General features: G+C 64.1%; 1 protein-coding gene across 4 annotated transcripts in view; it reads right to left on the bottom strand.

Moving 5' to 3' along the window:
• GSE1 (Gse1 coiled-coil protein) overlaps nt 1-23,106 on the bottom strand; it is a 390,912-nt gene that overhangs the window by 24,360 nt on the left and 343,446 nt on the right. For all 4 annotated transcript variants that reach the window (XM_045046604.1, XM_045046605.1, XM_045046602.1 and 1 more), the window contains exon 2: nt 9,579-9,797. In XM_045046604.1, the coding sequence (XP_044902539.1) occupies nt 9,579-9,797 (219 nt within the window). The remainder of the gene's footprint in view (nt 1-9,578; nt 9,798-23,106) is intronic.

The following is a 23,106-nucleotide window of genomic DNA, read 5'->3' as shown; positions in this document are numbered from 1 at the left end:
ACAACCCCTCGCAGAAGGAGAATCCCGTCTGTTCGCAGGCGTCCTCCTGGATTTCGCTCCAAACGTGCCTCGTTCCCGGGGCCGAGGGACCCTTGTCTCCACACCATCTCAAGCGGCCACGCTCACGTTACCAAATGGAACCTCTGTGTTGAGGGGGAGGCAGGGCAGTCTCCGGCTCGCGGGCGCAGACAGCCGCGCGGCTGCCAGGGCGGCACCGTGGGGCCATCTCTCCTCTCTGCCCCAGAGGCCCTGGGAACGTGGCCCCGCGTGGCCTCAGCAGCATAACCAGGAAGCAGAGCGGCCGGACATCAAGGCCCCAGGGACATCAAGACAGAGCCTTGCCCTAAGCAAGGTGCTTCCATCCAGGACTCCTCAACGTGACTCCCTAGGCTTGTGCACAGCATGGGCAACTGTACAAAGCAGCCCCACGGGGAGACACCTCGCCCCAACCCCACAGGCCAAGCCCCAGAGCGGCCCAGCAGCTCGTTCTGCTAGCAATATTGGTAACAACACCGAGGCCGGGAGCCCCGTGCTCCCAGATCCCACCTGTCAGTGCCTGACCACGTGGGCAGGAAGGAGCTGCCCGAGGGCTGCTGGCCCTGAACTGCGACCCCGAGTCCCCCCCAGATGAAGCAGCAACCACGGCCCACACCCCAAGAATGCTGCAAGCCCCAGTCGGCCAGGCCAGCCCCAGCTAGCTGGGTCAGATGTCATGACCACCGGGGGAGAGCCAATATCACACGCTGGCCACCCTCCCTTCCCAGTGGGGACAGCTTCTGGGGTTTTAGGACAAGCTAGTCTGGTCAAGTTGGTGACCCCCCATCCCCTGCTACAAAGCCAGTTTCAGGACCGCTGAGGGGGCAGGTGGGGTGTCACAGGCTAATCCGGCCAGCCCTGTGAGCGGAGCTCCCGGCTGGAAAGTGACCCCCCTGAGGTTTGGAATAGCTCTCGTGGACCCTCACCCAGGTTCGTGCAACTGTGGAAAAATGGGTACATCTCTCTCAGGCCGCCAGCTCTCTCCCTGGCCTGGCACTCCCCTCCCCCTTCAGGGGTACGCACCCAGCAAAGCACCCGCCCCCCAGCCCTCCACAGAGAGCTCCTCCGACGCCCACCTGCACGTGGCCACAAGGACACAGAGTCGCTATCAGGTCAAGCGCCCAGGGCGGCGGCGGGGGGGGGGGGGGGGGGACACGACAGGAAGCAGCCACAACCCTCACGGCCACGCGGGTGGGTCCCACCAACACCACCAAGAATCCAGACGGTCCTACCCGCTGGGGAGGGGGTGCTGCGTGACAGCAGGGGCTTTTTCCTGACCTGTGGGGTCACTCCCGATACCTGTCCTGCTGGATGCTCAGTCTATGCACTTTTCTGTAGGCTGTTTAGATTTTTAACTTTCGTTTATTTTTTAAAGTTTATTTGTTTAGAGACAGAAGAGTATGCAAGAGCAGGGGGCAGGCAGAGAGGGAGGGAGGGGGCGGGGGGGGGAGAGAGAGAGAGGGAGGGAGAGAAAGAAAGGGAGGGAGGGAGGGAGGGAGGGAGGGAGGGAGGGGGAGAAAGAGAGAGGCAGAATCCCAAGCAGGCTCTGCACCCAATGCAGGACTCGATCTCACAGACTGGGAGATGAGGACCCGAGCGGAAATCACGAGTCAGATGCTCCGACCGACTGAGCCCCCCAGGCGCCCCTGGCGTTGTAATGGTTTTACTGACCTAATTCCCGCAGCACAGAAACCGGCCCCCATCCCCATCTCAAGTGCACAATTCCTCAGTCCTCGGCGTATTCATAGCTGTGCAGCCATCACCCCAAACAGGAACCCTGTACCCTTTAGACCCCGGCCCCCAATCCGTCTGGTCTCCAAGGACGTCCCTACTCCGGGCGGTTCCCACAAACAGAATCACATGGTGTGGAACCTTCTGCGTTGGCCTTTCACTCAGCCGGCGGTTTTTTAGTTTGTCCACACTGCAGCCGTGAGTCAGGGCTCCGTTCCTTCCTCTGGCTGACTCCTGCTTTACCCTATGCGGAAACCCCTTTCATCTGCGTGTGTCCGCCTCTGGGCTCTGTGAGGCTGCTGTGTCTCCTGCTCTCGCAGCTCATCTCCCGCTCAGCTCGTGGGGGCAGAGAGGGTGGACGTTTGTGCTCTGGACCGAAAACAGGAAGGAAAACACACACACAGCAGGAGGGCCTGCGGTCACGGCAGAGGCTGCCAAGAGCCTGGAGGAAAAGCTGGGGTCAAAGGCAGATGGGGCTCTGGTGGGGGGGCCTCGCACCCCGCCCTGCAAGCGCCAGGCTCTGGGCCGCAGGTCGCAGGGGCCCTCCTCCCTCAGACCACCCTCCCGGCCTCCGAGCCCCCCCTCTGAAGGGGCCCCGCCATTAGCTCGCCTCCCTGGATTAACCTCATTCCTAATCACCAAGGGGGGAGGGGCGGGGGAGCTGGGGGCGCAGGTGCACTTGGACCGGGAGGCCACCGACAATTAGCAGCCTAATCCCCTGGGGGGAGGGGGGAGGGCGGCGGGCGTCCCTCGCCAGCCAGAACAGGCGATCGATCCCTGACCACGCACCCACAATTAGCGAGCGGCCACCCCGACCCCGCTTCGCGCTGCGGCAGGAGGCCGTGACCGCCCTAATTAACTGGAGGCGCGCGGCGGGAGCCGGTCCACGGGCGCGTGCGGCTGGGGGATGACAGGAGGCGGCGCTCGCCGTCACCTCGGCCGCCCGACTTGGAGGATGAGCGCCGAGGCCGCCGGGCACGTGTAATTAACAGCTGAGACCCCAGACTCAGGAGGGGAGGGTGGGGGGGAGGCCTGGCAACGAAACCACGGCGTCACGACGGCCGCTGGCTCTCCTAGACGCGCGCTGAGCCCGCCACGAACGTTTCAACCACCCGCTGGACGTCCAGGACCACCGCCCGCCCCGACTGCAGGGCACGGAGGGCAAGGCGGGCTCCCGGCGACAGGGGCGAGACGAGAGGCCGGTCTCCTGAAAAACAGGGCCGCTGGGACGTCCTCCGTCCCTGTTGCTGGGCCACCCGAGCTCGGCGGGGTTGTGCCCAGGTTCAACCAGCACAGGCGCTGACCCGGGACCCACGGCCACGACAACCGGGGGGTGGGGTGTGGGTGGGGGGCAGAGGCATCGAGGACCCTGCGTGTCCCTGGCTCGCCAGGGCCCTCCTCTCCCTCCCGGAGTCTGTTCTGTCCCAGGTCAACCCCGGGTGGTCCCCAGGCAGACCGCAGGGCATGGGACCGCAGCTCTGGGGCTGCCCTCTGCCCTCCCCGGACTCGGCCACCACTGTTTCCAACCAGGACTCGGGGACCCAGGCCTGGTGGGCGCGCACCATTTGGATCCAGAAAGGAGACTGGCCATCAGTACGCCCCCCTTGCTTGCAAGGCCGAGGGGCCGTGGGAAGCCTCCCAGCCGGCGGGGGATCAGGTGGACGGAACCCGGACGGTCCCAGAGTCCGTCTCCCCAGAACGTGCCTGACAGAACAGAACGGTGGCCCCGTGCCCTTTGCAATCGAAGTGTGTAGGTTCCAGGGGCCAAACACCACGGGGAGCACCTGGAGGCAGGGATGGCCCGCAGGGCTGCCCCTGCCCAGCCGGGGTCAACGGCTCCCACGACCGGTGGGTTTGGGGAGAGGTGCTCCGAGAGAGTCACGGGGCAGCTGTATCCCTGCTTCCGGGCCCGGGGCTCTCCCCACCCGCACCTCCACAGTGCAGGACACTGTCCCACCGCACGGCCACCGGCATGTTCCTGGGCCCTATCTACCATCACGGGATGGTCAGGGAAACCCAGAGCAGCAAAGGCCGGGTGTGGGTCTTTCTCGTGAAACGCCGTTTCCAGGGGCTCATTATTTGCCAGTGGGCAGGCAAGGGCAGCGGGCTCCTACGTTTGCCGACAACGCTGTCGGGGTAGGGCACACGGAGGGCAGGGGGCTCCGGAGAGGTGGCGGGTGACCAGGGAGGTCAGTGTTGTAGCACCACAGCCGGGGGAGGCCCGCTGCACCACTGGCCACCCCCCTCCTCCAGCCCCGACCTCCCTTGCCCACCTGCCTCCAGAGTCCCCAGGGCCCCGCAGACAGAAGTCTCCCTGCACGGCGAGCTCACACCTGTGCCCGGAGACAGATGGGGCGGCAGATCCCGCGGGGAAACGCCACCCCGGGGAGCCTTGCCAACGCACGGCTGACACACACGTGGCCAGCGTGTTAGGCGGGATCTTCTCTTTGCCGATCTGTTCTGCTGTTTTCTTTGAAACAGGATTTCAGGTGTCAGAGGAAGCCCCGCCCTCACTCTAGGGGGCCACGGGCAGGCGGGGCAGAGTCCCGCCTCCGCCTCAGGCCGGCCCTGGGGCTCCCGGTTCCGGCAGCCCGAGGCCTGCCGGTAACCAGACCCGCCTGCAGAGCCAGAGACGAGATGCGGCAGGCAGCCAAGGAATGAGGTGGAAGGAAGCTTCTGGACAGGGGCACCGCGTTTGGGGCCCTGGACCGGAAGAGTTACAAACTCAAGTCCGCCAGCTTGGCCACCCAACGGCGGCCACCCAGCTTGGCGGAGGCTGCTCGGTCACCCGACGGAGCCCAGGGCAGCCACCGAGCCCATCCCGCTCCCTCTGCCTCGCCGGGGCCCCCGAAGCCGCCCGAGGAGACCCCGCCCGGCACAGCCGGGTCCTGGGGCCACAGCACGGGCTGCCCACAGAAACCTGGCCTCGACAGGCGCGTGGGTGTGGGGCAGCCGGAGGGTGGGAAGGGTGGGCCGGGCACGCAGGGACAAGCAGCGAGTCCGAGTGAGGACTGGCCCGATGCATTCCCGGGGTGGGGGGGGGGGGGGGGAGGCGCACAGCCCCAGGCGACTTGCGCTTCGCCAAGCGCCAAGCGCGGAGGATGCGTCGTGGAGCCCGCCTGCTGCAGCGCGGACGCGAGCAGATTGCCACCCAGCTTGTCAGAGCCGCGGCCCCTGCTTCCTCGTGCTCAGGGACAGCAGGGACTCGGGCTCCTGGGCTCGCCCTCTGCAGGGGGCAGAGGGGAAGCGTCAGGGCCTCTGGGAGCACCCCCACCCCCACCCGGAAGCAAGGCGGCTCCTAGAGCAGGTGTCAGACTCCAGGGGGAGTTTCCTGACTGACGGGCACGGACTCACGCCCTCACACAGTCACTCAACAAGCATCTCTGGGCGCACAGGGCCACTGGGGAGCCTGAGAAGCCCTGTGAGGCAGGCCTGAGAGAGGAGGTTGGGACACTCTGGGGGTTAGAGGTCCTGACCTGCCCCAGGTCGGTGGGGTCTTGGGATTCCTAGGTTGGGGCTCATTCGAGGCTCAAACTTGGGCTTCAGGTGCCCGTGGAGGAGGGGGGACCGTCTCTGTCCAGAAGAGGCCCTGGTGGGGGGACAGGCAGGGAGGAGGCGGCCAGGCCAAGGCAGGCCTAGTAGCTTCCAGACGACACAGTGGGTCGAGTAACCCGGGAAGACGTTCTTTTTGTCACCAGAGGATCAGGAGAAGGACCCACGTGACGCCTCAGCTCAGTGGGGCCGCGCCCTGGCCGGTCTCGGAGAGAGGGTCCCACGGGCACAGCTGCGACCAACTGGGGTCAGACCCAAAGAGTAGCCAGTGTGGGCTCGGTCACTCCCTGTGCTGGGCGCCCCTTTGTCCCAAAGAGTAAAGACGAGGGACCGGGAGAGACAGCAGCCACCCTGGGCGCCCCGACAAAGCATGTGACTCGGGGGCAGATGGGCAGGTGCCGTGGCAACTGACCCTCAGAGGGGAGGGGCGGGGTCACTCCCAGAGTCCGGTCCAATTCAGCGACCGACCGTGAATTCCGTGGAGTGGGGGCGGGGCCAGAGGAGGCGATGGCAGGGAAGGCGTGGTGGGGGCGGGGGTGGTCAGGGGTAGGGGATGACGGCCACGGTGGTCCCCACTTGGCACACAGTTGCTATGCCGGCCGCTGGTATGTTCTCCCTGAATCAAAACCTAGGAGGATGACACCTGAGAAAACACAGGCTCAGAGAGGTAAAGTGAGGTGCCCAGATCACCCAGCAAGGACATGAGCCAGAGGGTCAGGCGGGTCCAGGCCCTGGGCCGCGCCCACAGCCCCTTCAGGAACAGCGGGCATCTCTGTCCTACGCGGCCCCCGGGGCGGCCTGGCTGCAAAGGAAAGGCGGCATCGTGAGCCTCGGGACAGATGAAATGCCCCTCCGAGGGGCTGATTTCTCTCTTCTGTCCCCTCTCAGGGTACAGCCAGCCACACAGCACTCGGAATACTTCCTCTGAATTGAACGTTTGAACTGCACCCTTGGGACACGACGTGAGAAAAGACATTAGCCCAAGAAACGAAGGGGCGAGCTTGGGCCAAAGGGGAGCGGGAGACGCGCCAGGCTGCGTGTGGCTGGCACCGTGGGCCTGGCGGCTGGGGTGGGGGCGCTGGAACCACACGTTCCTGGGCACGGGGAGGGGGGGGTTACCTGAAGAGACAGGAGCCCCGGGGAGAGGGGCTGGAGGCCGTGATGTCCACGGACCCCAGTCCGTGGCTTCCAAATCCCCCTCTGCTGCCCTGGACGAGGGACCAGCCCAGCCCAGCCTTGCCCACAGCCACGCGGACGGAGAACAGAGGCCAGAGCAGGCCGAGAACACAGCGGGCGACCGGCCAGTACACGGCCCACACTGACACACGCCACCGCCTCGATGAAGGGGGGACGGCCTCGCACGCCCAGTGACAGGTGGATGGTGCCAGCCAGCCGCAAGGTCGTTCAGCCGTGAAAAGGAACGAGGTCCTGGCATGCCGCACGGGGACGGCCCTGGCACGTCAGGGGGAGCGCGGGAAGCCGGTCGCTGGCGCTGTGCGCCCCCCACCCCGGCCAAGGGAGGGGGCAGGGCCCGCTGCCGGGTTAAGCGCTGCTTTAGGGGCAGCGGTGTGGCCTGGGATTAGCACCCAAGGCTGCACGACTCCGAATGCACTAAAAACCAGGGGAGAGGACTCTTACGACACCGAACGAGTTACAACTTGGAAATCTAAGAAGCGTCCTGACCCTTCCCCGACCACCAAGCCCCCAGCGGCTCTCTGGTTCCAGAGGGAAAGGTAGGGCCAGCTGGCTCTCCCCTTGCGCCCCCACTGCACCCAGGCTTCTGGAAGCCGACAGTCCACACGACCCGCGGCCCCCGCCTCAGGCACAGACCGCCGAGTGCCCCCTGCACCTATGAGGTGGGTCTAGGAGCGAGGGAGCTTCCCCCCAGGCTTGCAGCCCTCACTCCGGCTCTCCAAGCCCACCTAGACAGGCCTACGCAGCAGCCGCAGCAGCATGGGGCACAGGGCGCGTCCTTGCCAGCTGTGTGCCCGGGGCTCCTGACTTGACCTCCTGAGCCTCAGCTTTGCCATCTGCACGATGGGCAACTCTGGGCTGTGAGCCGCTTCTGCCGATGGAGAGGTCACGGCTGGGGTGACTCAGTGAGACCCGGGGCGTGGCCCAGGGATGCTCACGAGTGACAGCACCTCCTCGTTTGTCAAACCGTGGCCTGACTGGGGGGATCAGGTAAAGAACCGAAAACCGAGCTCCCTGCCAGGGCTTTGGTCACAGCCGCCAGGAAGCCTGCCGTGCTCAGGATACAGCGTGATGAGGGCCCGGCGCCCACGCGGTGGGACCCGAGCGTGGGGCATCCCGGGGTTCAAACACCGCTCCACGGTCCACGGATACTGAGCCTCCCAAACCCGAGCCCTCACATCTGAGCAACGCGGGTGGCTCCGGTCAGCCGGCGGCAGAGGCCAAGCTCCCACGACAGCGTGCACCGTGGCCAGCGTGGCTGCTCCCCGTCATCCCTCACCCGGCCCTTCGCCGCAGTCACTCTTCCCAGGGCAGCGAATGTGCGGTGGGGAGCGGCGCCCTGTCACCGGGCCCGGCCTCTCCAGCAGCACGCTTTGTTCCCGGCCAGCGGGCCCCGGGAGGCTCTTACGGGTTGACTGCCCGCTGGCCCGTGCTCCAGCCAGACGCTGGGGCCAGTCTGGGGCAGCGGAAAGGGGACAAGGGCCATCGAGGCAGGCTCCTGCCTTGTGCCCATGGCCCTCCCGTGAGCCCCCGTCTGCAGACCTCTCCCCTGCAGCCTCCACGAGGAGGAAATGTGCCGCTCCGTGGCCACGACCTCTGCAGATGAGAGGTGTCACCAAGGACGAGCCAGCCCCAGCGGAACCAGCATGCATGCTCCTGTGACCCTTGTGAACGCCGAGGACGGAGACGGCCAGGCCAGGGGGGTGGCGGGCAAATTCTGCCACGAGGCCTTCACCGTTGAGGGGACCGGCAAGTCTCAACCCAGCCGGTCCCCGCTGTGCGTGCGCCTCCCAGGCCACCGTGCAGGGAGCCGGCTGCCGTTGGCAGACATCTGTTCCCCAGCTGCGTGGCAGGAACAGCAGGGACGTGCCGACACCAGCGGCCACGCTGGGCCCAGGTGGACGGAGCGGCCCACAGCGGGCGGACGCGAAACCAGGACCCAGTGGCTGCTCTTCCCGGGCCATCGCCCACCCTGTCAATCCTAAGCTCATCCCCTCACGCTTCCTCCTCCGCCCAACGACCGGAAGGAGGCGAGATTCCGAACCCAGGAGACCCCCAGCCCGTCCCGGTCAGGGCAGACGTCCCGTCCGCCGAGCTGCAGGCCCAGGGGCCTGTGAAAACAGACACACTTCCTTCCCATACCCGCGTTCCCCCGCCGAGGGCCCTGGACACCAAGCCCTCGATCTTTCGGGCAAGGCACCCAGCAGGCAGAGACACTCGGGTCCCTGCTTTTGTCTGCCCAGAGGTCAGCCCCACCTCCGAGCAGCAAGCCCACAGGCTGTGGGAGAGGCCTGCTCAGGAGTCCCCGCGGCCCCCGCTACAGACGGCCTCCGACCCGACTCGTCCAGCCAGCAGCCCCTGACCAGGACTAACACGGACAACTGGATGACCATCCCCAGAAGCGCCCGAAGCCAGCGGCACAGAGAGCCTCACGGTACGACGATCAAAGCTCAGAGAGGGTCAGCGTTTCCCCAAAGCCACACAGCCTGTCACCACCCAAGCGACACCAGGAGCCGGGGCTCCAAACCTCCGGGGAGCACCCACTCATCCACAATCCTTGCCTCAGCGCGTTAAGCGGTAACGGTCCGGGTCGAGGGAGCCGTCCCAGAGACCCCCCTCCCACCCCGACCCCGAGACCCAGCGGGTTTCCAGAGATGCGCTCCCTGCGGGGCCTGGAGTGGGCAGCAGAGCCCGAAGCCGCCGCGTCGCCTGGGAACCGCGGGCTCCCAGGGAGGGGGCCAGGGGGCCCGGCACACCCACCCTCCCCACCGCCGGCCACCCCCGCGGCGCCTCCTGGAGCCCAGGCCGGACCGAGGCGGCGGCGGGGGGGAACGGGAAGCAGAAGCACAGCCCAGGCGGCCAGGTGAGGGGCGGGGTCCGGGACGGTGCTGCCCCCCCCCCCCGCCCCACCCCCACCGCCGGAACAAAGCAGCAGGAGAGACACCTGAGCAGCCGCGGGGGCGCGAGCGCCCTGCCTCCAGACCCCCAAGGACGCGGCTCTCCCGCCCGGGGCCGCCGCACCCGCTCCCCCGAGGCCCGGCGGGAGAAGGGGCTGCGCCTCTTACCTCTGGGCTCCTCCGCCTGTTTGGCGAGCTTGCGCAGCGCGGCGGCAAAGCTGGAGGACGGCGCGACCTGGGCCGACAGCGCACTGCCGGTGGTGGGACTGCTGCTGGGCACCAGGGCGCCATTGAGCGGCGAGGGGGTGAGGGGGTTGACGGTGGCGGTGGTCCTGGTCGCGGTGGAAAGCATCCCTAGTGAAGGGGACTTGGGCTCATGGCTCATGCCTGAAACAGGAAAAGAAGAACCAGGTCACCCAGAGAGTAGGAGGGCCCAGCACCAGAGCGGGGGGGGCGGGGAGGGGGGGTCCGCGGGGTCCAGGGGGTCCGGGGCCAGCCAGCAGCATGCAGGGAGGGGGGGCAGGAGCAGACCCGGGTGGCCGCGGCGGGACAGGCAAAGCGGGCCAGAGCCGGCGTGGCAGAGAGAGCAGGGCTCACGGCACCCCCGAACCCCAGATCCGTCATCAGAGCCTCAAGCGTCCCCGGGACCCCAGTGACAGCAAGATCCCACAGCCCGGAACATCCACCGGCGTCACCCAAGATGGGCGCGAGGGACAGTAAGACATGGCCGCATCCTCGCGACGGAAAGGACCCAGCGGGAAGGGAGAGGGCTGCGCTGACGGTAACGAAGCCAGCCCCACGGCTACGCCTAAGGTTTCTGCCAGCCCCACGCGCACCCTGCCCCCCACCCCAACGACGCCGGTGAGCCTGGCTCTGCTCCTGCCCGCGTGTTAGAGAACACGCGGGGCAGACAGCGCAGACCCGGGATCTGACCCCAGGCGGGATCCCGGTGGGTGTCGACCCGCACAGGTGCCTCACGGAACAGCCCCATCGGAAGTCGCGGGAGACGTGGGGGAGGGGACCCGGCCGCCCAGCGGACCCTGCCTGGAGGCTGAAAACTGTGGCTCTAAACCACCATGGCTGGGAAACCCCGCTTCCCGCTGGGGACCGGGCTCAGGCCTCACTGTCCAAGGAGCTGAGGAGCCAGTGCCCGCCAGGGTGATACCCGACGCCACGGGGGAGGTCACGGCCACCTTCCCACGGGCCCCCAGCCCTTTCAAGTCCCATCTACGTGTCAACGAGGAGGCTGAACTGCCTCCCGAGTGGCCGATCAATAAAGGCCCAGCTCCGTATCAGGCGGCGAGCAAGCAGCACCATAAATAAGTTTTCCATTAACGTTCCCTGCCCTCTCGGGGCACCTGCCCAGCCGGGCCCCGCTCCTGCCCCCCCCCCCCCTCGCCGTAGGTGCACTCCAGGGGTGTAAATCAAGGCCAATGGCCTCCCAGCTGGCAGGGGCCACAGGTCGTGAGCAGAAAGAAGCAAATTGACTTCCAACCCCCCAGACGGACACCTGGGAGGGGCAGGCTCCAGGAACGCCCAGAGTCATCTGGGGAGGGTCCTCGGGAGCCACGGCTCTCCTGCGAGCGGGCCGGCGCAGAAAAGACAATACTGAGGCAGGTGTGAGCTTGGGGGAACACCACGCTCTCGGGTGAAGGCTTGCGCATGGGAACCAAGGACCCCCATGGCCAGGCTGGGGGCAGGTCACGTGGGTGGCCGGTCAGCGGTGCTCTGAGGCAACAGTTCCACTGAGCGGCCGAGGCAGCGTGGACCCCAGCAGAGAAACCTGACCGCCCCCCCCCCCCCCCCCCCCCCCCCCGTAGCCTGATCGCCAGAAACATGCAGGCGTCAGACACGGGTCATTCTCAGTGAACCCAGCAGCCGGCCAGCCCCTCCTCCAGTAGGCAGTGTGGCGGGGGAGGCGTGGCCATGGTCCCGGAGTAAGGAAGTGGGGGCCCGAAGGTCAAGTCTTGCATTCACTCGGCTGCCAGATACCAAGTCACCGCCTCTCTGGGCCTGTCTCCTTGTCTACAAAACGGAGAAAAGACAGAGTCTACGCCGTGGGGTTCATCTTGAGAGGCCTCAAGGAATTAATTTACATGAAGGGGTTTCAGAGCGTGCCTGGCACGCCAGGGGCCATTTAACATACAGTCCATCAGCCTGCAGAGAGGGCAGAACCACGGGTCCAGATGAGCAAGGGGGCTGGCCAAGGCCACACAAGTCGGTCTCCGCAAAGCAGGACACAAGCTTCTGGCTTTGTGGACCAGAAGCCCATGTCACTGTCCCCTCCCCGGGCTGGGGACTGCACACCCTAGTATGCACGCCTTGGGCAGGGAGCCACTTCCGCGTTCCTGAGTGGGTGGACGCTGATGCGGGCGGTACCTAAGTCCTCCCCCGGGCCCCGTGCAGCACCCACACCCGGCGGGCTGATGGCTATAGCTCTGGGGAGCGTATCCACCAGTCGGAGGTGCTACGCGGTAAAACGGAGCCTGTGTGGGGGATGAGGCCCGGGATAAAGCGCACCGGGCCCCACCGGTCCTGGCGAAGCACGCACGGAAAGCTGTCCCTACAAAGGGCTGCTGGGGAGACGATGTGTGCGAGGAGGGACCGCAGGGGACATCACTTATACCTGGCTGAGTCACCTCCTGGGACACCTCCCAACGGGCCTGGGAGAGGCCAGCAGAACCACCACCTACCGCCCACACCGCACCCGCCCCACAGACCTCAGAGCATCCTGGGAGCCGTTCACAGCCTGGTCCAGGTCATACAGACGGTTCGAGGCCACACAGTCAAGCAGCACGCCCAGGATTCGAACCCTGTCTCCTGGGCCCACACAGCAGCTGCCCAGTCCAAGGCCTGACCGTGACACCCGTTCAGGAGGGATAAACAGGCAGGCACATGCACGCACATACACACGGCTAAAATACTTTTCGCCAAAGTAGCTTAAAAATACGTCCACCTAATCCCTTCAAGAGGCGGAGACTAATTCCCTTCTCCCAAATGCGGGCCAGACTTACAGACTTAATTCTAATGAAGGGAGTTTGGTGGAAGACACAGTCTGTCCCTTTCAAGAACATGCCACCAGAGGCGCCGTGGCCTTGTGCCACCCACCCGCCCTCTTGAATCACTTGAGGGCACTCAAGCAGGCTGCAGAGACTCCCGCGTTTCAGGGAAAAGGATGATTCCGGACAAAAGCCACGGCTCCTCCCCCAGCCTGGTGGAGCCTTCAGATGAGACCGCAGCCCCAGCCGCCAGCTGGATTCCAGCCTCCTCTGAGACTCTGAGCTCCACCCACCCAGCCGAGTCACCTGCGGACCTCCCCCCCCCCCCCCCCCCCGCCGCAAATGTTTGTTAAGTCTGGGAAGAGTCTGTCACGCAGCTTTGGAAAACCAACACAGTGGCACCACATGCTCCACTGACCAAGACTGCCCTCTCCAGTTCTCTCCCCATCCCTTTTCCTTCTTGGAGCCCAGTTCGGGCAGAACTTGCAGACGTTCAACCACCTGCAAATACCCTGTGACTTTACCCACAGTCTCCAAAGCGGGCCCCCCCCCCCCCCCACCGATGCACCGATGCCATCAGAGACCATCAACCGCCGCCTCCCTGCTCCCTTATTCCTTAGAGAGCCAGCCTCCTTAGTCCCCAGAAAGGCGTCACTGTGCCCATTCTACAGATGGGGCAAGACACGCTTGGATCCACAGGCCGACAGATGGTTAACGGCGGGACTGAGATCCCGGGAACACGGCACCTGTGTCCTGTTTATGCTAAAGTGGTCAGGGCCCAGATCCAAACCCATTCTGCCCTGCAGCCCACACCACACACTGATGTCAAGATAGGGACGAGGGGTGGGGAAGTGAGGGTAGGCAACGTGGTTATTCCACATCCCAGTGACCGGTCCCCAAGGCCCAGGAGCAGATGTGAGGTCACTGCTCGGTGGCCATGTGACAGGCTGGCCAGCTGGTGACCCGAGTGGACCTGCTGTGACCGCCAGCTGACAGCGCCGGGCACGGTGGCACAGAGGTGCTGGGACAGGCAGTCAGCGGCCACCGGACAAATCCCAGGCCAGACCCCAAGACATCACACGCCCCCTAAGGTGTTGGGGGGGTGTCTTCAGTCGCAGCGAGGGGAGCGAAGGTCTCACTTCTGTCCTTGTGCCTACGTCGTAATTTCTCTGCAAGGAACCAGGCTTTTGAAAACGCGGGGGTGGTGGGTGTCGCCAAAGAGATAGAGAGTCACCGACGTGAAACTGGCACACCCTCAGAAGCCCGGGGCGTCCCCCCGACCGGGGCCTCCTCTGGCGAGGTGCAGGGGCTGAGGGAGCTAGGAGGCCCCTGCCTGCTGGCCCCTCCCCCCTCCCTGGGGCAGCTGCCCCCTGAACGGCAAGGTCACATTCCTGCTGGCGACAAGTGACCTCCCCTCCCAGCAGAGCCTGCCCTCCCCTCCTCAAAGCCTGGCACCTGCTCCCTGGGCTCAGGCAGGAGCCCCCCTGGGTTCCTGGGGGGAGGGGGTCCCCCCAAGCCAGCATCTCTGCTCTGGTGTCGGCCGTGGGCTCCAGGGGCGCTGTGAGCCAAGAAAGCTCCTGCTGATGTCAGGTCACTTAAAATAGAATCCCAACCCAGACACTTCATTAAGGAGCTAAACTTAGCCCTGCTCCCCAGTGTGTGCGGGCGCACCCGCAGGCTGCCGGGAGGGCAGGGACCGGGGACCACCAGCGGCTGGGGTGGCAGCACCCTTGCACCCAGCACAGGCCAACCTCAAGGGCCCCTGACACCTGGCAAAGGGTCGTCCCGGATCTACAGTGGCTCGACGCAGCCTCGGGGGAGCCCCCGCCCACCCTGCCCCTCTGTCATGGGCTGGGGTCACTTCAGGGCCCACGCCCCCCTGCTCTGCCCCCCAGGCCCTGCCCAGGGAGGCCGAGCCCGGCCTCCCACACAGGTGTTCTCTGGCTGAGGCCGGGGCGTCCCCAGGGGTGGGCCGAGGGGACAGCGGGCTTTGGGGTGGCCCCTGCACCTCAGGAGGCCCTGGAGGAACGTGGGGCACCTGCTCCCCGTGCCCTCATTAGAAGGGTACTTATTAGCTTCTGTGCTCCTGGCCGCTGCCTGAATTCTTGTCTACATTATCAGCTCATGTAAATTCATTATCCTAACAGCTGGGAGTAAGCTCCACTGTGGGGAGGCCGATGATGGATGAGGGCCGGGGGGCCGGCCAAGGCGGGGGGCGGCTCACGAGCGACTGGGTCATGCGGCCCCCCTCCTGCCCTCCTCTGGACAGGGCTCCAGCCCCCAGGAGAAGAGATCCCACCAGAGGTGAGATGTGACCGCTCCCGGGACCCTTCGCACTGAGGGGCCAGGACACCCCCCCCCCCCCCCCCGAGCCTCAGCTTTCTGCCCCCCGGGTCCCAGCACAGCCGAGAGCCCACCGCGATGCCGGAGGTCGAGGGCAGGAAGGGAGCAAACCCCACCGGGCTGTCTGCACCCACAAAGTGCCCGGCCCCCACTCCAGACAGGGCCGGTCTGCGGAGGCAAAGGACGCCCCGTCTCAGAGCTGCCATGGGGCAGGCGAGGCCCTCTCGGTTCCCGCTCCTCCCCAACGTGGTATCTTTGATCAATACTTTTCCTCTTCTGCCTACGTTTCTAATAGGGCCAGAAGCAGCACAAAGCTTAAAAAAAAAAAAAAAAAAGGCAAGGAAAGAAAATCCAAGTGCAGTGCGGCTGACGGTCTCTGTTCTCCAGAAATGGACCCAGAGCTCCCAGGGGCAGGACTTCAATGGGGGGAGGGCCCCCGACACTCCATTACATACGGCCCCCGCCCAGCCCCCTCCTCTGCGCGACGGTGGAGGGCGTATTAATCAGCACAACGGCCTCCCGCAGACCCCGTAATTACTGCTTCCTTTCATTGGCTCATCCGCGGCACCAGACCTCGGCCCGCTCCCTCCCTGCTCTGTAATTACAAGCTAATAGCTGAGATGAATTTTCTGGTGGCTCCGGGTTCAAGCACCAGTCCGCCCCTTCCCCCTGATGGCCCCCCCTGGGGTAATTACACCCCGCGGGGCCGGGCCCAGCGGGGCCCTGGCTCTCCTGCCCCTCGCGCCCAATCTGGACTTGGATCCTCTAATCGCCCCTCCTGGTAATTTTTCATTACCACCGGAAGAAATGTTTGTGAACAAATACAGAGCGTCCAGGGCTCAGTGAGGGGGGGGGGGGGCGAGCCACGTGCTTGGTGATCCCCACAACCCCAAAGGGGTGAGGCTCCCGCAGCCCTAACGAGGCCAGGGTCACCCTGCCCTGGAGACGGAGACCGGGACCGGTGGGCGGCTGCGGTGTGGGCTGCCACGTGATCCTGGGAGCCTGTGCGGCTTCATAATAAATTCATTATTTTATTTGCCTTCGGCGTGTTCTGAGCTCACTCGCACGAAGCAATTTTTCTTGGGGGTGGGGGTGGGGGAGTCCGGAAGGTTTTCCTGTCTGGATGCACAGGACGGCCTGCTTAGGCCCGATGTCCTTTTCCAGCTCAGGGCAGCCCCCCTCCGGCTGCAGGTTCCTAAGGGGACTGGGGCCTCCTTCTGGTGCCAAGTCCCAGAAGCGGACTAACTCCCCAAGGCTAAGGCCCCAGCAGATGGCAGGGATCCTGACCCGGAACCAGAGAGGACAGCAGACAGAGCAAGGAGCAGGGGCGGGGGGAGGCCAGCCTGTGCACCCACGGGAGACCCTGGTCCGGAACGAAACAAGTAACAAGGCGGCTGGCTTTCCCACACGGCCGCCACCCCCCCGCCCCCACCTCCCCGCAGACCTGTCACTCAGCAGTGTGAGGTCACTACAGAATGCCAAAGGCAGGAGCTTATGAGCTCCTCCAGAACCCCGATCAGTGAGAACGGGAGCTCATCCCCACAGAGCCGGCACCACAGGGGGATTGTTTCCACGGCAAATTTCCGGGGTCACCTGACAGCCACCGTAAACCCTGAGTGGGGTTCAGCCCAGGGCACAGAATGCCCACGCAGCAGCCGTGAATGGTGCACAACGGGGTGGGGTGGGGGGCGCTTAGGGTTCTCCCCAGCCTCAACCCTCCCCCCACTGCCATGTTAGTAATGTGGGGGGGGAAGGGGTGCAAAAGGGAAGTGGAATCCAGATTCTAGGGAAAACAGGAGACAGGAGCATTCAGGACAGGACCCCCCCCCCCCCCCCCGACACACACATACTTGTCACTTGGTGCCTGTGTACCAGGTAACAGCTGAGCGGGTTGGGCCAAGGGGCAAACCCAGCAGGGTGAGGCGGAGATTCCTGGGAGGGGTGCCCCCTCCCAGTGGGAGGCACAAACCAGGTGGCCACAGAGATGGCCAAGGACAGTCTAGGGGTGGAGGTTCAAGGCTGCAAAAGACCAGGAGAGCCAGAGGCCCGGGGGGGGGGGGGGGCGGGGGGGAAGCGACGGACAGAAGTCAGGCAACAGATGGCAGCGACATTTGACAGCGATTACTCTAAGCGGCTGCGGCGTCTGCAGGAGCCTGGACAGATGATCGGCTTGGAGCGGCAGGGGGCGGCCAGCCATCCCGAGGGGGCGGCAGAGGCAGGAACCACAGCCAAGGGGAGGCATACGATTAATAAAGCAAGAGAAGGCCAAGAGACAGGGTCAAGGCTGCAGCCCAGCAGCCGGGACCCCAGGAGTCGTTCCCGAACACCGGACACGAACAGCAGCCGTAATCGCAGGGACTGCTGTGCCCCGAGCTTCACATCACGCAGTAACTCCTGAACAGACCCAGCAGGCAGCAGCGAGGTCAGAGAGGCCACCCGGAGTCCCACGGCAGGAGAGGGAGATCCCTCCCACCCCATGCCTGTGCCTTCCCCACACCTCCTGGAGGCGGGCGGCCACCGGGGGTCCCAGGGCCAAGGAGCCCCCCACCACAAATCATCCCGAGGGGCCTGCCCCTTACTCCCACTCTACAGGTGGGTAAGCAGAGGCGGGGACAGTTGCGCCCTCGTCTAGGCTTGCATGTCAAGAGGCCGGGACCTGAACCCGGTTTTTCCTTGCTGCTGTACTGGCAGCCTCTCTGTAAATATGAGAAGACATGGGGGAGGGTCAGTCACCGGGGTCACCTCCCATTTTGCAGACCCCAGTCCTGTGACGGCCGGTTCCTTGGAGGGCACCCGCCTCTGTGCCATACCATTTTACGGTCGGCATACGGCCCGAGAGCGAGGACGAGGATCTGATTTGGGGACCCCCCCCCCCCGCAGGTCCCCACAGCTCCTGGCTGGAGGGTATCCACCCTGCAGCCACCTGAGGCCCAGGTGACAACCCCGGACTGGGACCCTTTTATGTGCCCGTTGGCATCTGAGCTAACCAGGCCACCTCCGAGCTGAGTCTTGCCCACAAAGGAGCCCTTTCAGTGCACTCCAGAGGCACGGGGTGCAGGAAGCCGGTGGGGGTCAAAGGTGTCCGAAGCAGAGGAGAGGTCCCGAAGGAGAGAAACCCAACCCAGCCAGGAGGCGGCCACTGAAAGCCTCCAACTTTCCACGGGGCAGCAGGTGGGGAAGAGGCCAGGAGGGCAGGGGTCAAGGCCAGGTCTTTCTTCTAAATGGACAAAACCTGATGGGGCAGGGGGGGGGGGGGGTGAGGGAGTCCAGACTTTGAGAAGCAGAGCCTGGGCCCTGCCTCCTGCCCCCTCACTGAAGTGGGTGTGGGCGCCAGGGGTCCCTGTTGGAACAGCTCCTGCCTGACGCCTGCTTCCGGTGAGGGAGGCGCAGAGAGCACGGTTGCTTCAGCACAGAGTAGGTGTTGACAAAAGCTGTCTGCACCTGCAGCCCCAGCCCCCAGGGGCAAGAGAACAGAGATACAGGTACGCCGGGCCATGGGCACATCTTGGCAGGTCCTCAGACCAGCGGCGGGGGGGGGGGGGGGGGGGGGGGAGGGAAGGGGGGAAGGGCCGGCTCTGGGGGCTCATGTTGCAGGACCACCCGGGGGCTGAGGCAGGGGACTGAACTGCGGGTTGAAAAACCACCCAGAAGACCAGTTCCCAGTCTGGCTCCCAACACCACTTCTCAGCGGGGCGCTGCGAGGTGGTCCGAACCTCAGTTTCCCTATCGGTAATGGGACTGGGTGGGGGTGGGGGGGCGGGGGACTAGAGGCAGTGGGGCAGAGGCTAAGCAGGCCTCCTTTCACCCATTAACCTGGTTTTATTCGGCCTGACGTCATGTTGCTTAAAGGGGAATCAATGGACATTTAGAAATGGAAGGTTTCAAGTTAAAAAACGAAGATGCCGGTTTCTCTTACAAAATTGGAAGCCACCAGCCCATCATCCTGAGAGGGGCACCTGTCCCGGGTCCCCACTGCTCCCTATGGTCTCAGGCCGGTCTGCGTGCTCAGTACGGAGCGTGGGTCTCCCCAGCTCTGGAAAGACGTGTGCTCAGGCAACGAACAGTATCCACAGGGGCTTACTGACAAACGTGTGCGGCCGGGACCCTCCGCCCAGATGTCACCGACACCCTGACTCCGTCCGGACTCAGCAGGAAGAGGTCACCAACCCCTCCACACTCAGACTTGGGGGCGAGGGCCCGCCAGGAAGGAGGCCGTGATCCTGACGTGTGTCAGCTGCAGGGGGGGGCCTTGCCTGGCTCAAAGCCAGCACGCTCAGGCCAACAGAGTTTTGCTTTTGTAAAAAAGGTCCGTTATCGTGATGGTCAAAGTGGCAGACTGTATAGCCTCTCCCGCTGAAAATGTACCTACTGAATTCTGCATACAGATTTACCAAATCCACACAGGCCAGGCCCACCCGTATGAGTGGCGTCCGTGAACACAGGTTATAGGCTCCGACAGCATAGATCCCCTTATGTATCAGACCGTATTAACACCCTTTCCCCAATGTTACACACCCAGGCAAAAAGAAACCAAAAAAACCCCCAGAATATCAAGAAAAAGATCCAGAAACCTCCAAGTTCTGACGGTACTTCCTCCTGGGCTCATCTACCAACCTCAAAGCCCTGTGTACTATGCCCAGAGGGGACTAAATGCCCCCCCACCCCCGAGAAAACCACCATCCTGCGGCCAAAATGGACCCAGTAACAGGGCCGTCACTTACCAACAGTTACCATGAGCTCCCAGTCCTAACCCTGCCACAGGCCAGGCCAGGCACGTCCTTCTGTCCCCAAATGTCCTCCGTCAACTGCCCAGGAGCTGACTGCCCGGGCCTAAATAATCCTTTACTTCTGAAAACAAACACAAATCCCTCTACGGCTCCAAATGGGAACCTGTAAGGTTCCTGGAACCCCAGCAGGATGCTGGGGCCCAGAACTGAACCTTATGGGTGCCAATCTTCACCCTCTGGAACCTCGAACCCCGCTCCCCGGGGTCACACAGCAAGCAGCAGCCCGGTCTACCCCGAGGACCCACCGTGGGTGCCACAGAAGCCCGAGGAACAGGTACTTGCCAAACGAAGTGTTTTCTTCTGCTCATGGGGTCAGCAAACGCCCTTGGGGGCCAAGGCCCCTTGGGGAGGTGTGCAGAGAGAAGCCCAATGAGCCAGAACCGGGCCGAGAACGGTCTGGGCTGCTGCGGGTGGGCAGCAACACCATCCCCACAACCGCTCCTGGAGCAATCTGGCAACATCGTCGAGGATGTCAAACCTTCACACCTCGGCCTTTTCCCCCCGTGGTGTGAACACACCTTTTGGGGGGGGGGAGGCTCCCGGCGTGCGGTGCGGGGGCAGCTGTTGGTGGCAGCAGGAAACCCCGACATGTGCAGCGGACCCCGGCTGCAGACGCGCTGGTGTGGGCCCCCCGCCAGGCACAGCACAGCAGGAGGAGGAACTCGACGCTGGCCTATCGGTTTCAACTCGGAAACCAGCTATCGGGGTAAAACGCACGGCCTGTGCCCGAGTGACAGGCTGCAGGGTCTGGCGATCCTATTAAAGAGGCCCTCCGGTCTTATAAAATGTTATAGGACATATTTAGGCAGAAAGTGCAAGATGCTAAGAGTCTACACGTGCTCAGAAAGGCAAGGCCTGGACATAGAATCCCAGGCCGCTCCTCCTGCCCCCTTTGGGAGCTTAAGCAGAGCTCACTGGAAACCCTTCGTGAAAGGCTGCAGGCATCCCGCGGGGGGTGCGGGGGGCAGATGCTATCTATGCTTTAGCTTTCTGAGCTGTGAATCCCCCACTCCAGACGGCAGGGGGCAAGCAGACAGCCCTGCAGCTTCAGGGACACAGAAGTCCCTCCCGTGGGGTGGCCTGGGTGGCTCAGTCGATTAAGTGATTAAGTGTCTGACTTCAGCTCAGGTCGTGATCTCCTGGTTCGGGAGTTCGAGCCCCACGTAGGGCTCTGCACTGACAGTGCGGAACCTGCTTGGGATTCTCCCTCTCTGCCCCTCCCCTACTTGCGCACCCTCTCGCTCTGTCGCAGAATAAACTTAAAAAAAAAAAGGGGGACACCTGGGTGGCTCAGTCAGTTTAGCATCCAAGTTCAGCTCGGGTCACGATCTCACCGTTCACGGGTTTGAGCCCCGCATCCGGGTCGGTGCTGACAGCTCAGAGCCTGGAGCCTGCTTGGGATTCTGTGTCTCCCTCTCTCTCTCTGCCCCTCCGCTGCTCACACTAGGTCTTGCTCTCAAAACTAAATAAACGTTAAAAAAAAAAAAAAAATAGAAAAAAAAAAAAAAAGGTCCCTCCAATGTTCCCAGGCAGGCGGCTAAGAACTTTGGCTTTGTATCCAACTTTGTATCTTCCCTGAGGGCTGCCTGGTCCAGTCAATGAACAGAGAAAGCCCCCAGGTCACCTGTACCGCATGTACCCCACGTAACACCCGCGTCACACACACAACAGTAACCAAAACGCAAAGATAAACGCACCGGAGGAACTCAGCGGGATGAAGCCGCTCCCAGCTCCCATCGCTCAGCTGCCTCTTCCTTCTCTGCCAATTACCAGCGACAGGTCGGCGGGCCTGAGCCCCCCTGGGGCCCCCATTTCTCCAGACTAATGGCCAGATGGGGTTGACCCCCAACCTCACAGGCCCTCAAGGGAACACACAGCGCCAACACCAGTCCGCGCCCCGCGTCACACGAAGGCCTCTGCCCGACCCCCCGCAGGGGCTGGGTGGCGCACTAGACGGGGGCCCTGGATCACCTCGGGGGTCAGCACAAAGGAGGCCCCTGCCCACCCCGCGCGAAGGCCTGGTCCTCCTCAGTTTGACACAGAGATTTTCCTTCGGGACGGCTTAACCTGCCCGGCGTCGATACCGCCCTGACCAAAAGCTTACCAATCGATTCCTTTTATTGCTGCCTGAGGCCACACACCCGCCATCTGAGCACAAGAAGGGCAGCGCCGGGGGGGGGGGGGGGAGACAAGTCGGCTGGAAAAGGGAGGTGCGCACGTGCAGGGTGGCTGGAGTCCGTGGGGGCAGGTGCGGCCCGGGCACCGCAGGGTCAGCAGGGGCTGATCTGACATCTCGAGCCTTTGTGTTGGTCGGAAAAGTGGCTGCAGCCCGTCCCTACACCAAGCGACTGCAAGATGCGGGGCGGGGAGAACGGGGCCTTCCAGCTTTTATAATTTAAGACCTGGGGTCACCGAAAAGGAGAGGACGTGGGGTGCTTTCTCCGGCAAACCCTCATACAGGAGCCTCTGTGCCAGGCGCTGTCCCGAGCTTTTCTAAGAGAGCACCTAACCTCCAAGAGCCTGAGGACACAGGTGTCCTCGGTTGCCACCCGATTTTACAGATGAGAAAACCGAGGCCCAGAGAAGTGCCGTGCACGAGATCACACACAGAGGGGGACGCTGCCACCCAGGCGCCCCCTCCAGGCTCGCTGGGGGCTTGCCCCACGCCTACGAGGTTTACAGCTTCTCCCTGCGGTGCCCTTTCACAGGTGCGTGGCACACCTGTCACCTGAATCCTCAAGCCGGGGAAGGTGTCCGCACCCCCAAGGTACAGACGGGAGACAGCTGGAGGGATGCCCCGTGCCCAGGTCTGGCAGCCCCAGAGACGCTGCAACGTGCAATTCCACACATATGTCAAGTTCTCAAGCCGGAGGAACCAGTTCCAGAAACGGCAGGCTTGGCCAGAGCTCCAGACAGGCACGGAAGCCATCCATCCAAATACAACTCCGCAGGCCCCCTTAGGGGAACCGCGTGCGGCGCACCCAGGCCGGGGGAGAACCGCCTTCGGGATCCCACCCCAGGCACACACGAGAGCCCTCCAGCGACCTGGGGATGGGGTCTCAGGGGTGGCCAGAGACCTCCGCGCCCACGGTCATTCCCCACCACCTGCCCCGGTCAGGCGAGGTGGTACCAGTCCCCAGGGGATGTTTGTTGGGGTTCACGGGGTTGCCCCATCCGATTGGGGGGCAAAAAGGCTTCCGGGGGAGGACCCCAGATCACCTTCCCCAAGGGGGGGAAATTCCTTACCCCCACTTCCTGCCCCCCCATCCCATGCTCCCCAGAGGCTGCTTTCACTTCCCCTGGCCCCACAGTCGCTTCCCCTCTGAACTTGGGAACATGCTATGCTCAAGGCCTCCAGAAGGGCAGGCAGGGGGGCTGGTGTCGGGGCCCCCCGGAGATTTGGAGCCGCCTGGAGAATGCCAGGGACGGGGCCAGCCTGTACAAACTCAGTGGGGGGAGGGGGAGGGCTGCGTGGTTCCGTCCTGAAGGGGGCGGGGACGAGTGCCTGGTGGTGGGGAGAAGCTGCAAAGGGGAGATTAAAAGGCCCCTGGCTTGAGTTTTGGCAGG

Source organism: Felis catus, chromosome E2 (assembly GCF_018350175.1).
Source record: "Felis catus isolate Fca126 chromosome E2, F.catus_Fca126_mat1.0, whole genome shotgun sequence".
Taxonomy (NCBI): Eukaryota; Metazoa; Chordata; class Mammalia; order Carnivora; family Felidae; genus Felis; species Felis catus.
The sequence above is the reverse complement of the archived record's forward strand: the minus strand, read 5'-3'. Positions and strand labels throughout refer to the sequence as shown.